Source organism: Chelonia mydas, chromosome 3, assembly GCF_015237465.2.
Source record: "Chelonia mydas isolate rCheMyd1 chromosome 3, rCheMyd1.pri.v2, whole genome shotgun sequence".
In the NCBI taxonomy this organism is placed as follows: Eukaryota; Metazoa; Chordata; order Testudines; family Cheloniidae; genus Chelonia; species Chelonia mydas.
Window position 1 is genome coordinate 105,926,870 of NC_057851.1, and position 16,058 is coordinate 105,942,927.

General features: G+C 40.9%; 1 protein-coding gene across 5 annotated transcripts in view; it reads left to right on the forward strand.

The window, feature by feature from the left end:
- Positions 1–16,058, forward strand: part of UTRN (utrophin) — a 594,587-nt gene that overhangs the window by 90,386 nt on the left and 488,143 nt on the right. Inside the window, exon 1 of one of the 5 annotated variants that reach the window (XM_043543079.1) lies at positions 2,895–2,996. The exons of the other annotated variants lie outside the window; for them this stretch is intronic. Coding sequence (XP_043399014.1) covers positions 2,963–2,996 — 34 coding nt within the window. The 5' untranslated portion in view covers positions 2,895–2,962. Of the gene's footprint in view, positions 1–2,894; positions 2,997–16,058 lie in introns of those variants that run through there. 5 annotated transcript variants of the gene reach the window in all.

Consider the following 16,058-nt stretch of genomic DNA (forward strand, 5'->3'; position numbering starts at 1 on the left):
AATTCTTGACGTCTGATTTGTGTCCATTTATTCTTTTACGTAGAGACTGTCCAGTTTGACCAATGTACATGGCAGAGGGGCATTGCTGGCACATGATGGCATATATCACATTGGTAGATGTGCAGGTGAACGAGCCTCTGATAGTGTGGCTGATGTGATTAGGCCCTACGATGGTGTCCCCTGAATAGATATGTGGATGCGGTTGGCAACGGACTTTGTTGCAAGGATAGGTTCCTGGGTTAGTGGTTCTGTTGTGTGGTGTGTGGTTGCTGGTGAGTATTTGCTTCAGATTGGGGGGGCTGTCTTGCAAACTGGGTACAATTAACTTAGGCTTAGAATAAAGACTGGGAGTGGATGGGTCATTTCACAAAGTAAACTATTTCCCCATGTTTATTTCCGCCCACCCCCCACTGTTCCTCAGACGTTCTTGTCAACTGCTGGAAATGGCCCACCTTTATTATCACTACAAAAGGTCCGGTGTCGTCGTCCCCCCCCCCCCGGCCACACTCTCTTGCTGGTAATAGCTCACCTTAAGTGATCACTCTCATTAAAGTGTGTATGGTAACACCCATTGTTTTATGTTCTCTATGTATGTAAATCTCCTCACTGTATTTTCCACTGAATGCATCCGATGAAGTGAGCTATAGCTCACGAAAGCTTATGCTCAAATAAATTTATTAGTCTCTAAGGTGCCACAAGTACTCCTTTTCTTTTTGCGAATACAGACTAACACGACTGCTACTCTGAAATCCGTTTAGGTATAGTTTATCCTGGGGAACATTTTATAGAATCATAGAATGTAGGGCTGGAAGAGACTTTGAGAGGTCATCTAGTCCAGCCTCCTGCACCGAGGGAGGATCAAGTGTACCTAGACCATTGCTGACAGTTTTGTCTAACCTGTTTTTAAAAACCTCTGTTGATGATTCTACAGCCTCCCTATTCCAGTGCTTAACTACCCTGATAGCTAGAAAGTTTTTCCTAATATCTAACCTAAATTTTCCTTGCTGCAGATTAAACCCATTACTGCTTGTCCTACTTTCTGTGGAGATGAACAACTGATCATAGTCCTTAACATATCTGAAGACTGTTATCAGATGATCCCTCATTCTTCTTTTCTCAAGACTTGCCATGCCCAGTTATTTAATGTTTCCTCCTTAGGTCATGGTTTCTAAACTGTCTCTCATTTTTGTTGCTCTCCTCTGGATTCTCTCCAATTTGTCCATATCTTTGTGAAAGTGTGGTACCTGAAATTGGACACAGTACTCCAGCTGAGGTCTTACCAGTGCTGAGTAGAGTAGGACAGTTACCTCCTGTGTCTTGCCTATGACAATCTTGTTAATACCCCCCCCACCCCCCGAATGTTAGTAGGCTTTTTTGCAATGGCATCACATTCCATTGGCTCATATTCAATATGTGATCCACTATAACCCCCAGATCCTTTTCAGCAGTACTACAGCTGTTCTCCATTTTGTAGTTGTGCATTTGATTTTTTCCTTTTTGATTGTAGTACTTGGCACTTGTCTTTATTTAATTGCATCTTGTTGATTTCAGACCAATTCTTCAATTTATTACGATCATTTTGAATTTTAATCCTGTCCTCCAAAGTGCTTGCAACCCCGCTCACAATGGTGTCATCTGCAAGTTTTACAAGCATACTCTCCACTCCATTATCCAGTTAATTAATAAAAATATTGATTAGTACTGGACCCAGGACAGACTGCTGTGGGACTCTTCTACATACATCCTCCCAGTTTGACAGTGAACCATTGATAACTAGCAAGAAGTTATTGTGGTGAGCTACAATAAGCTCTACAAAGCATAGGGTTATCTGTATATAACATGGGTCATACCAATTTGATATTCAGTGGTAGTGTTAATTGTATAAAAACTCGTGTTTCGGTGCATGCCAGATAGTTACGCTTTCCTTTAGTAGGTAGGACTGAATTTATGAACTGTCAAGGCAGTTAATCAGGCAGGGTATTCAACTTCAGGGGGTAAATTGGCTTCCATGACAACTATTTTGTTGAAGGTAATGGGAGCTTAATTAGGACATAGGGTAGAAGTTTTCATACAGTGGGGCACACTACCTCTAGAGGGGCATGGTGACGCCAGGCGGCTTGGGCTTCAGTCCAGTGTAGCGGGGCTCGGGCTTCAGCACAGCGGGGCTTAGGGAGAGAGCCAAGACCCACTGTTGTTTGTCTGAGTTGAGGGGCAAAACCAAAAATTGTAACTCTAAAGGGTGGGGGGAGAGGAGGCTCAGCTCAAAAAGTTTGAAAACCAGTTCTGTAGGGCCAGCCATGCGTAGGCCTGTTATCCTGTTCAAACTGCAAGAAACAAAAATTCTGTAACAGGTGCCAGGAGAAGAGACCTTCTATGAGAGATGGCATTTTACTCCAATGCCCCATTTATACTGGCCTCATTCCTCCTCAAATGGCAGCAATCAAGAAATATATTAGATAAAAATCTGCTATATTTCTGTTCAGAAAGGTAGTTTTTGCATATGTTCAACCATTCAAGCTTTATGTTGTCCGACGTTATTGTGCAAAGGCCCGTTGCTCATGACTGCGCAGAACACCTTTCCCTGGCAGCAAGGCAAGTGAAAGAGCATTACTAAAGAGGGTAGTATGCCTTTTTGTCAAAGGAAGTAGATTCCTTTCCCCCACTTCAGAAGTTTCTTGGCTCAAACTATAGTGTGCAGGGATACTTTTGATAACTTCTTGTTTTTGTGGGGTTTTTTGTACTGGCTTTCCTAACGCATTGTGTGGATTGAAATGATTTTTCACCCAGTCTCTTTCAACTAATAATGGGATTTTAATTGCCTTGTGCCCCACTAATGCTAGCCTCTGTCACCTACTTGTCCCACAATAATCTTCATGCCTTTCTTTCTTAAAAGGGGTAAACAGAACAACCTGGGTAATTATAGGTGTGTCACCTTGATGCTGATCCCAGGTAGAATAATGGAATGGCTGATACGGGACTCAAAGGATTAAAGGAAGGTAATACTATTAATGGCAATCAACATGGATTATGGAAAAATACCTCTTGGCAAACAAACTGCATGTCTTTTTCCCCCCCCGCCCCCCATGAGATCACAAGTTTGGTTGATACAGGTAATAGCGTTGAGGTAACAGACTTTGACTTCTGTAAGGTGTTTGACGGTATCACACGACATTTTGATTAAGATACAAAATAAACATTGCACACATTGAATGGATTTAAAACTGGTTGATGTATTTCAAAATGTGACTGTAAATGGGGAATCATTGAGTGGGAGTGTTTCCAGTCAAGTTCCTCAGGGTTCTGTTCTTGGCCATAGGCTCTTTTATCAATGGCCTAGAAGAAACCATAAAATCCTTACTGATAACGTTTGCAGATGACCCAAACGTTGTGGGAGGGGTAAATAATGAAGATGATTATAAACTCAGAGTGATCTGGGTCGGTTGATAAGCTTGGCACAAGCAAATAATCTGCATTTCAGTACAGGCAAAGGTACAGTAGAACCTCAATTACAAACACCTCGGCCATGGAGGTTGTTCATAACTGAACTAAACATTATGGTTGTTCTTTTGAAAGTTTACAACTGAATATTGACTTAATACAGCTTTGAAACTTTAATATGCAGAAGAAAAATGCTGCTTTTAACCATCTTAATTTAAATGAAACAAGCACAGAAACAGTTTCCTTACTTTGTTTAAATCTTTTTTTAAACTTTCCCTTTATTTTTGTAGTAGTTTACGTTATAACACAGTAGTGTCCTATATGTTCTTTTTTTGTCTCTGCTGCTGCCCAGTTGCGTTCTTGCAATTCCAAATGACGTGTGGTTGACCGATCAGTTCGTAACTCTGAGGTTCTATTAGTGCAAATATTTAATGGTGAGGATAATTAAGTATTGGAACAACTTAACAAGGGTTGTGGTGAAAGCTCCATCACTGGCAATTTTTAAATCAAGATGGGATGTTTTTCTAAAAGATATGGTCTAGTTCAGTCAGGAATTAACGGCCCTGTGGCCTGTGTATTATAGGATATCAGACTAGCCAATCACAGTGGTCCTGTTTGATCTTAAAATTTTGTGAATAATTACCTCTCGCAGGTTTAAGGAGGCTTTTAAGGCGTATAGTTTACACTGGTAAATTGTATGTTTACTCTTCTATCGTGTTGGCTACTTTCTTGACGGTGTATTTGGAAGACAAAAGAAGGGAAAAAAAATCAACTGTGAGGTGGCCATGTGAAAATCCATTCATTTGAATGTAAACCATTTTAAGTTAGAAGTTGGACTTTCTTCTGTTGCTGGGTTTGGTGACAGGATCTGGTTTACAGCATATTGAGCTAAAGGGTAGCTTGCATCGAAAGTTTGCTGGTTTGTTTCTTTTTCCAGTCTCATTGGTTCAGTGCATTGAGAGTCCTATCAGACTGGAGACGTGGTTCTCAAGATTGGTAAGGGTAATTGTATTGTATTGTTTTGTGTGTATTTTAGACTGCCTATAGCAGAGCTGATTAGTACTTAAACATCTTGCAGGTTATTTCTTAGTAATATATCCTGTCTGATCGAGTGGAAGGGTCCATTATTTCACTCCTTTTGTGAGAGGAATCCCAGAGAAATGTCATTTGGTGAATAAGAACTGGTGTCAGCCACACATGACAATGGAATGAAAATCTGGGATCTCAATAAGTAACATTTGTAGCTTAATAAAAAGAAAGAAAGATGATTTGCCAGTGAATGAGAGTAGTTCCGATTTTGTTTTAGTGGATAGGGATGAGGCCGGGGGGGGAGGGAATGCGTTGTTCTGTCATGCTTCTCTGGCTCACTGGGTCTTTTTTTATTTGTGATATGGTCGGTGTACAGGGTTCTCTGATCTTGTAAAGTGCTACAGGAGTTCCCATTTACAGTTAGTTAAATGGGAATCAAAGGGCTTTTGGGAACCCAACAGCACAATATGTATGTTTTCTAGAAAATATCCCTAAAAACCTAAGAGGACTGGCAGGCTGGACTCCCCAGGTTCTGTTCCTGTATCTCATACTGACTGGCTGTATGACCTTGGGCAAATCTCTTAACCCAGTGATTTATCAACTTGGCCAATGGGAAAGTGATCATAATACCAACTTCAGATGAGTAGTGATGCTTGCCTAAATGTTTATAGCATGCTTTGAGGTGTTCAGATGAAAGTTCTAAGGAAAACCAATCATTTATTATTGTTACTGTTGTGTTTGACATTTATGAAGTTTATTATTTTGAAGTAAAATCTTTAAATCCCATCTCTATCTTTATCTAGAGAAGTGTGACTCAAGTGGCAAAAAAATTAAAATTAATTTTGAGGCTTATCACAATTTTCTCTTAAAAAAAACAAACAAACTCTTTACGGTTTTCTTTTCTAAATCTGTGGGTTAATTACTACTTTATAAAAGAATTTGTTTTCCATTACCTTTTATGGAAATGACCCAATAAATATCCTGCTTGGCTTACATCTGTTACTCTATTTTCAGAAATTTGAGGCAACCAAATATAGCAAAACTATACCTATACTTAACAAGTTTAACAGACTCACTACAGTAGGTTGCAACTTACTTCATAAATCTTTCCTAACAACCTAGTATAAATCCCATTTATTTTTAAATAACCCTAGTTAATTTGTCATCTGCTGAAATAAACTGGAATGGTGGCTACGGTGCCTGTGTTGTACGGTATTTAGTTAACTCTCTTTGTAGGCATGTCTAAGCATCATTAATTTATTTAAATACAGTTAAATATTTTTATTTTACACTCCCCTCAATTTTTTCATCTATTGGAGTCTATTTTTGTTTGTGTGTGAAAAGTTAGTGCCCTGACTTTAGCACAAATGTGATTATAAAGTTCACACATGACTGGAGGAGGGGAGGGGAGATGTCGTTGGTGGCATAGAGTTATGATGATAGGGTCCAATCATGTGAAGTACTCAGCACTTCTTGTGAGTTCCCTCAACACTCGATAAAGTCACCACTCAGGAGAGGCCAGCCACTTTGCAGGATTAGGCTGTTACTAAAGAGTTCAGCGGAGGGATACAAATAGTTGCATGGCTTTTAGTATTACACTAACATTTTACCTCTGTACCATTACGCTAAACGTTATCCATGCTAACCTATACTGGAGCAGGTTTAACCTGCGTGACATCTTTTTTTACTTCTGAATTATCCGTAGTGTACATAACAACTTCACCTTCTTTCCTTTTATCTTACTGAAATACCCTTGTCAACATGAGTATCTTCGCAGGTGGGAAGAATGCATTTTTTTTTTGTTTGAAGTGTTCCCTAATATTTGCTGCATGACGTTTTCTTGCGAAACTTTTTTTGTCTCTGAGGCACACAGGAAATAATTAAGTTCTAGACAGAGTGTAGGTTGTTTTATCACTGGTATTCTGATCTGATTTGTAACGATTAAATGTCAGTTGTGTGATAGTGTTTCTCCTTGGATATTTAACACGCATTACTATTCAGGAAAGTTTTCTCTAGTCTTTCATGCTAAATTAAAGTTCTTTACCATCAACAGTTCTCCCACATACATCAAGATTTGCAACAATAAATATAAATTGGCTGTGGGTTCACAAATGAATTATAAATTGACAATTGGGACACTTTTAAAAATAGCGAGCCCTCTTTGGACCCTTTCTAGTTTGAGTATAATCTCTTCTGAACTAAACTAGTGAGTTTTATGCCACGAGTGATCGGTGTGATCCAAGAATTTGAATCTCTCCTGTCGTTGCATTCCAACTGGGATAGTAGACTAATTTTCCTAATTAATTGCTTGCTTTTAATTCAGAACTCAAAGTTGGTCAGTTTTATCTTAATCCCAGCATTGTGAACAAAATGTATGGTGATTTGCTGCTTAAGACTCTCAATCCTAGTTGTAAAATCCTGAAATGAACCCATGCATGTTGGCTTCTATGGTAAGCTAAATGGAAGAAGGATGTAGCTTCCTCTTCGCATACAGTAGTCTAGTACTGCTTGCCATGCTCCTGAAACTTAGTTATTGCTTAAATCTGGTGTTCAAGTTGTTTGACTCCCATTGTTGTACATTTAGCCTTGTGCCTTTCTCGGCAGTCCTCTTTCAAGCAGGAAATTTCTCCTTTGCTATGGAATACCAAAATGTCTCCTTCCACCTTGTATCAATTCTGTTTTACAAGTCAGCAGTTACAGCCTTTACAAAATTTACTTTTTTAAAAAAATACAAGATGTAGTAAAGATGGTAAGAGAATATTGCAGAATAATTGGAGATGGGTGGATTCCCATGTCCTTTTTCCCCCTTGAAATGTTGAACAGCCTCTTGAGTGCCTGGATCATTTGGTTGTTCATGATATTGTCCACTGGATTTGTAATAATTTTTGTTGCCATAATTGATCGTAAGATGTCCAGGTGAAAAACTGATAGTTGAGATACATCTGCAAATTATAGTCCTCATTTGCCTGCCTGGCCTTCCTCTACCCCTTAACAATATCTCTACTGCTATATTTTTCTCAGCTCTGAATCAACATCCATTGGATGTCTTCTCATTCTGGTACACAGATGGCCTTTATGTGGGAGTTACTTGGTGAAATTTTATGGCTTGTGTTATGCGGGAGATTAGACTAGGTGATTATAATCATCACTTCTGATGTTAAAACTGGTGAGTCACCTCCATGAATGCAAGTGAGCCAAATAATTCCTAGGTTAGAGAGATTAAAAAGGGAAAATGGGAGCACATGAATATGTGGAAATCAATTATAATGTAACCGCCATCTGAAATGCAAATACCTACTCTGTTATGCAAATCTAGTTCATAGTTATCTTTCTCATATCTCTATAGCCAGTTAATTTGCCCAGTCTCGCTTCAGCACTGAGAGGGTCAGGTGACTTGCTCAAGATCACACAGGAAGTCTGTGATCAACAACTTTATCCCAGCTCTCCCAAGTCTTAGTCTAGTGCCCTAACCACTGGACCTTCCTTCTACTCTAACCTTCATCTGTGTCTCCTGTTTGCTCTCTCTGCTCCTCTTTGTACCTATTTAACGATCTGTAATCGTAATGCAGGATTTTAGCATCAGGCCCTATATGAGTCAACAGAACAACCCTGGATTCCTAACCATAGACTGCCACCTACAGTAGGTACTTTGTAGGTGTTATGACACTGTGCCTGGCATTTTTAGTTCTGCATTGTCATTATGTAAAAACAGTGCAGTAACTGACTGATATGTGTAGGTGTCTGAAAAGGGCCTATTGTCTGATGTCACAGTATCATTGATGTGTCTGTGAGCCTTGCACTCTCAAGTTTCTTTTTAAATTTCATTTTTATGTGTGGAGACTGGCAACATGGCATGTCAGAATATTTTAGCTGGGAGGTATGAAAACAGCTATTTTAGTTTCAGAGTAACAGCCGTGTTAGTCTGTATTCGTAAAAAGAAAAGGAGTACTTGTGGCACCTTAGAGACTAACCAGTTTATTTGAGCATGAGCTTTCGTGAGCTACAGCTCACTTCATCGGATGCATAGCTATTTTATTTATTTATTTATTTATTTTATTTTAGCTATTTTAGTATCTCTTTAGCAGCTGGGACACCAGTTTCCAGGTGAGCTTTGTATTTTGTCAAGCAAATACTGTTAGCTCAGAGACTTGCAGCATACTCTCATGAGAGTGACAGGGTCCTCGATTCCTCCTCTTCGGTGTTTTGTTTCTGATGTCATCTATCCCAAGAAATAGTTAAGTGAGGTGTAATTTTTTTTTAAAGAGGCTGTATCTTGTATTCCTTTGTCTTGCCTATGCTGGAGTTTTACCACTATTACAGTCATTGATGTAGCTGTGTTGGTGCAAGCCCCAGTGCAGACAGGCACCATCGTTACTTGCGCTGGTGGAGTTATTACCCTACCTTTTAGTTTTGCCTTACTTCAGTAGTAGAGTGGCAGCCGTGTTAGTCTGTATCCGCAAAAAGAAAAAGAGTACTTGTGGCACCTTAGAGACGAATAAATTTATTTGAGCATAAGCTTTCGTGAGCTACAGCTCACTTCATCGGATGCATGCAGTGGAAAATACAGTGGGGAGACTTTAGATACACAGAGAACATGAAACAATGGGTGTTACCATCACTCTCGTTACAGTGTGTATGGTAACACCCATGGTTTCATGTTCTCTATGTATCTAAAATCTCCACACTGTATTTTCCACTGCATGCATCCGATGAAGTGAGCTGTAGCTCACGAAAGCTTATGCTCAAATAAATTTCATAGAATCATAGAATATCAGGGTTGGAAGGGACCCCAGAAGGTCATCTAGTCCAACCCCCTGCTCGAAGCAGGACCAATTCCCAGTTAAATCATCCCAGCCAGGGCTTTGTCAAGCCTGACCTTAAAAACCTCTAAGGAAGGAGATTCTACCACCTCCCTAGGTAACGCATTCCAGTGTTTCACCACCTTCTTAGTGAAAAAGTTTTTCCTAATATCCAATCTAAACCTCCCCCATTGCAACTTGAGACCATTACTCCTCGTTCTGTCATCTGCTACCATTGAGAACAGTCTAGAGCCATCCTCTTTGGAACCCCCTTTCAGATAGTTGAAAGCAGCTATCAAATCCCCCCTCATTCTTCTCTTCTGCAGACTAAACAATCCCAGCTCCCTCAGCCTCTCCTCATAAGTCATGTGCTCTAGACCCCTAATCATTTTTGTTGCCCTTCGCTGGACTCTCTCCAATTTATCCACATCCTTCTTGTAGTGTGGGGCCCAAAACTGGACACAGTACTCCAGATGAGGCCTCACCAGTGTCGAATAGAGGGGAACGATCACGTCCCTCGATCTGCTCGCTATGCCCCTCCTTATACATCCCAAAATGCCATTGGCCTTCTTGGCAACAAGGGCACACTGCTGACTCATATCCAGCTTCTCGTCCACTGTCACCCCTAGGTCCTTTTCCGCAGAACTGCTGCCTAGCCATTCGGTCCCTAGTCTGTAGCGGTGCATTGGATTCTTCCATCCTAAGTGCAGGACCCTGCACTTATCCTTATTGAACCTCATCAGATTTCTTTTGGCCCAATCCTCCAATTTGTCTAGGTCCTTCTGTATCCTATCCCTCCCCTCCAGCATATCTACCACTCCTCCCAATTTAGTATCATCCGCAAATTTGCTGAGAGTGCAATCCACACCATCCTCCAGATCATTTATGAAGATATTGAACAAAACCGGCCCCAGGACCGACCCCTGGGGCACTCCACTTGACACCGGCTGCCAACTAGACATGGAGCCATTGATCACTACCCGTTGAGCCCGACAATCTAGCCAGCTTTCTACCCACCTTATAGTGCATTCATCCAGCCCATACTTCCTTAACTTGCTGACAAGAATACTGTGGGAGACCGTGTCAAAAGCTTTGCTAAAGTCAAGAAACAATACATCCACTGCTTTCCCTTCATCCACAGAACCAGTAATCTCATCATAAAAGGCGATTAGATTAGTCAGGCATGACCTTCCCTTGGTGAATCTATGCTGACTGTTCCTGATCACTTTCCTCTCATGCAAGTGCTTCAGGATTGATTCTTTGAGGACCTGCTTCATGATTTTTCCAGGGACTGAGGTGAGGCTGACTCGCCTGTAGTTTCCAGGATCCTCCTTCTTCCCTTTTTTAAAGATTGGCACTACATTAGCCTTTTTCCAGTCATCCGGGACTTCCCCCGTTTGCCACGAGTTTTCAAAGATAATGGCCAAGGGCTCTGCAATCACAGCCGCCAATTCCTTCAGCACTCTCGGATGCAACTCGTCCGGCCCCATGGACTTGTGCACGTCCAGCTTTTCTAAATAGTCCCTAACCACCTCTATCTCCACAGAGGGCTGGCCATCTCTTCCCCATTTTGTGATGCCCAGCGCAGCAGTCTGGGAGCTGACCTTGTTAGTGAAAACAGAGGCAAAAAAAGCATTGAGTACATTAGCTTTTTCCACATCCTCTGTCACTAGGTTGCCTCCCTCATTCAGTAAGGGGCCCACACTTTCCTTGGCTTTCTTCTTGTTGCCAACATACCTGAAGAAACGCTTCTTGTTACTCTTGACATCTCTTGCTAGCTGCAGCTCCAGGTGCGATTTGGCCCTCCTGATATCTTTCCTACATGCCCGAGCAATATTTTTATACTCTTCCCTGGTCATATGTCCAACCTTCCACTTCTTGTAAGCTTCTTTTTTATGTTTAAGATCCGCTAGGATTTCACCATTAAGCCAAGCTGGTCGCCTGCCATATTTACTATTCTTTCGACTCATCGGGATGGTTTGTTAATCTCTAAGGTGCCACAAGTACTCCTTTTCTTTTTTCGGTAGTGGAGTGAACCAGTGCAAGTACATCAGTGGCTAGCCACTGATAACTGGATTTTGGGGCAAATTCCCAGTATAGACAAGGCTTTATGGAGAGATAAGGGGCCAGACACAGGTCCCATTGAAGTCAATAACCAAAGTTTGTCTTCATTGTGAGGTGGGATTTGGCCCATGATATTAAAGAACCATAGTCCTGGCTGACCTTTTAAAAATTTAAATGATTGTCAATCCACCATTACTTCCTCCTTTCCTATCAGCCTCCTCCTGTCATGCCCCAACCATTTTTCTGTACCCCAACCTGCACTGACCACCTCAAAGTGTTGGGGGTTAGTGTTCGTCCTCAACTGATTCTTGGCTTCTCTAATGATACTGCCAACAAGGATGCCAATTTTGGCATGTAGATACTTGTACATTAGGACCTGGGCTGAGACCCCCAACTCCTTTCACATGGACAACCAAAGCGTCGGAAAGTGGTAAGACTTGTGGTCATTATTGACCTGGGCAAAATGCAGGCTTGCAATATGGAGGTGAAAGGTTACTCCTCCCAGATTCCTGTTAATGTCGGTCATATTTGAGAAGGGAGGGGATCTGCTTAACAATCTTAAGTTTATCTTTTTAAACAGTGACTGTCATTAAGATGATTATTTAGTAATTATATTATGGTAATGCTAGAGGCCCTGATCGGCATCAGGGTTGCTTGTGCTAGCCACTGTATGAAATCCTACTGTACTGACAGCATTTTTATTTTGACTTTTTTGTATTACTCCATTAATTGGAAGTAAACACTTAAGTGGTTTTGGTTTTGTAAATAATACATACACAGATTTTATGATGACATATGTGAGTAAATCTCTATTTTTAAGTACACTTAATACATTACAAATGCTAACTGCTTTTCCCGCCCAGAAAAACTGAGCACTTTTCCCCTTTCTTCTGTAAACTCATACTGGTGTGATGTGGGGAGATATTTATGATAAATACAGTGTACCTACCCCAAGGCTAGACGAATAGGCATTTCTAATTTTGTTACATTCCTAGTACCATAATTGAAAACCCAGAGGCTAATTCCTTATTTTATTTCTAAATTCCTTCTTTGTAGAAAATTAGAAGCTTAAACAAAGGGTGCAAGGCAAATTTAAGGCTGACTTAGATGAACGTTGACCCTCGTTCACTCTTGCTGGACTGGTTGACACAAAAAGCAGTGGGACTGTTTGATCTGGCCCATAAAACCTCCCCAGTGCCCTTTTCATGACAAAAATGTGCTCTTCCAACTATCCCTGAACAAATACCTTTTGTCTTAAAAAAATAAATAAATCAATAAAAAATCCGGTATAGTTCAAGTGAATGTAAATGGTAAAAGGAGAAGGCTGGCTTTAAAGGTGAATACTAGAAGCGGAGGTTAAGCGAAGGGCAAAGCACAACTCAGTGCGGTCCCCTCCTATATGTATATCAGTATGAATAGTGTGTTCAGGAACAAAAAGGAGGCATAAAGCTGAAAACTAGAAGAGAACTGGAGTATGAAAAGGTCCTGATCAACTGAAAGGGTAATGTTTGCGGTGGAGGAATATGCAAAGCTGCCAGTGTGTTCTGTAGGTGTTTAAACTCCAGAATGAAGCTCTGGCATTTGATCTCAAGAGCCATTTGTTATGAGTGCAGTCCAGTGACACAAACATACTCCTGTTACAGAACATAGTACAAGAGACAACAACCAACCTGCTAGAAAATCCTTTTTTTCTTTTCTCTTTGTTGTGAGAGTTTGAAAATGTCTTTTACTATTGTTAATGGCAGGGGTTTTCAACCTTTTTCTTTCTGAGGCGCGCCCCCCCCCCAATGTTATAAACACTCAAGGGCCCAGCAGGGGACGGGGGGCAGGGAGGGAGAGGAGGTGGTGTATGGGTGGAACTGCTCCTCTCTGGGTAAGGCACTGCAGTTTGAGGTGGGGGGCGAGGAGTGTCAGCTCTCCATGTGTCCCCTGGAGCGTCGGGGCTCCAGAATTCAGCCCTGCAACTCCCCACAGGGCTATAAGCGGGGGTACTGTGGCTCAGGACTCTGGGTTTCAGCCATGGGGCCCTGTGGCCCCCCTAAAGGGCTGGGGGGGGGGCTGCAGACCCCCCCGTTGAGAGCTTCTGGGTGATGTCATCCCTTAGGAGGCGGGATCAGCAACTAACTGTTCAAAGGAAAGGTCATTAAATGACTGAGGGCAGGGCTAAAAAGTAAGAAACTAACCGAGGGAGTGGTTTCTGTAATAATGGAGTGAGTTATGTGCCAGATTCTGTACTGTCATTATGCAACCCCATTGACTTTGGGGTTGCGCATGTGTAACTGAGAACATAATTTTGGTTCATAATGTTTTCTTATTTCTGTCTTTTTTGAGAGAATTTTAGTGGCATATGCCTGAAAAATCTTAAGTTAATGTCATGCACATGAAGGTGTGTGTTATATTGTATCATACGCTTCACTGAATGGTAATATTTTATTTGGTCAAACGTAGACAGTTTGTCGTCTGTGTCATAATGTCAGTCTCTGGAAGTTACCTTTACAGACAGGTAGCACATAAAATTAATTGGGCATTGTGTGTGTTGCTCTAGTTAATAGTACATCAGCCTTTCAGATCTGAAATTCTCTTCCTGGGGATATATAAATGAACGGTAGACACGACCTCTCATTAACTATAATCACTAATTACTAAAATGCTAATTTCGGAGCTTTATAAATCAAATATAGAAGTGTGGCCTGGAGGGGAAAGTAACATCCACAGGTTCTGAAAGTGAGCAGGATGCTTTGGAAAAATGTAAAGTAAATGTGACTTTTTTGTGTTGCAGGAATGCTTAGTTGTTAAATTGATGGGGTCACATAAATTCCTTGATGGGTAGGTAGAAAATTCCTAAAACAGAGGATTGGAGTGAGAGCGTGTATTTTTGTCACTTTGTCAGAAGCTGAAAAAATAAGAGGTTCCCATTTAAAGTGAAATGAAATAGTCTGCTAGTCTAGTTGCTTGCATTGACAGACGCTTGTGTTGCCCACACAATCCTTGCCCCCAAATACCGCAGTGATGAATGTGGTATAAATGCCTAGATAGTACTTCAGCCCTTGGGTCTGAAAACTGGGGGGGGAGGAAACCTATAGAGCAAAGCTTTTCTGGGGTAACACTAACTGTAAACTCCTGGTGGGGTGTCGGAATGTGTGCATGGGGTTGTGGTGGTGAAGGTCAGATCACAGTTTACTGCAAATGCCGTTTCATTTGTTTCTTAATCATTGTTGGTTTACATGATCATTGAGACTTTTATTTTTGCAAACATTAATAAACCTGCTTTATTATTTTTCAATGGTAACCAAATTAAATTAACCTAAACCCTCAAATATTGGTTTAAATTACTGGTGTTGGTTCTCTCAAAGGCTTAGGAATGCAAAGAGACAGATCAAGCCCATGAAAAGATGCGTTCTACGTGCATATTGATGGGGTCTTGGTAGGGGGATGGAGATTAGCAAATAATGCTCAGTATTTCAGTCTTCATCTCATCTATTATTTATCTATTTATTTTTGTGTTAAACACTGGGATGATAATCTGGGCACCCCTACAAGGCTTTCCATTCATATTAATCCCCAAAATTAATACGAAATGCTTAAACCCATACAGTCGCTATCAGTTCCGGCCCCCAAACTTAATTATCTCATACTAATAAATACCCTCATCCAACCCTTATTCTGTCCTCTTAGCAAATGTCTGAAAAAATAGATAAGCTTTTTCAGTATGTCTGGGCCCTGGAGGATCATAGGGGAAAGGTGTTCGAGTCAAGGGACCCTGGTGAAGAATGCCAGGCTGGCAGCTCCCTCTTCTCTGTAATGTCCTGGGAGTGCCATTTCAAATGGCTGTATTAACCAGAACTGTTGCAGTGTGGCATGGGGAGGGGGATGGTGTTTTAAGTAATTGGGTCCCCAAACATTTAAGGCTTTAATGGATCAAAACCAACACCTTCAACTCCATTCAGATGCTGATAGGCAGCCAGTTCAGTTTTTGCATCATCAGGGTTCTGTGTCCAGTGTGAGACTGTTATATTTAAAAGGCTGCTATGCTTTGGATGAATTTAATCTTCTGAATAGGCTCAACGTGTAGCTCAAAGTAATGTGTTTAGTCTGAACTTGTGGTGACAAAGACATGGATAAGTGTAAAAAGTCTGAATCTGAAACACAAGGTGACTCTAACGACAAGGCAGATGGTAAAAAAGGTACTCTTTGACATAGCTTTAACCTGGTTTCAACCTAGTCATCCTGTGGTAGTTTTAAATCTCATAATATCCCTAAATTGCAAGCTTGTTTCATAACTAATGAAGGATGATGTAATTTTTACTAATTCTTCTGGTTTATTTTCTCCTACCCAACAACCTTATTTCTGTCTTGGCTGGATTAAGTTTTAGCTGCTAGTCATCACCCACAACGAGGGCCCTGTGCAAATCATGTGTTTTGTTTTTTTTTTAAAAGAAAAATTCACAACAGTAGAGGATTGAATTTCATGGAGTTTGCATGGAATGAATATTACAAATACATTTAATCAATTTCAAGGAAGAAAATATGTACAAGATCGTGGCTTGGGGCACTTTCATGATTTCCATACCTTCGGTGAAATCATGATTTACACAGGTTCCTGTCCATGTCTTATCCAATAGATATTGGGTCATTTGTTCCACTGCATTTGTTCCAGATGGTATCGTCTACTTATTGCAGGCAAAAAGAAAAGGAGTACTAGTGGCACCTTAAAGACTAACCAATTTA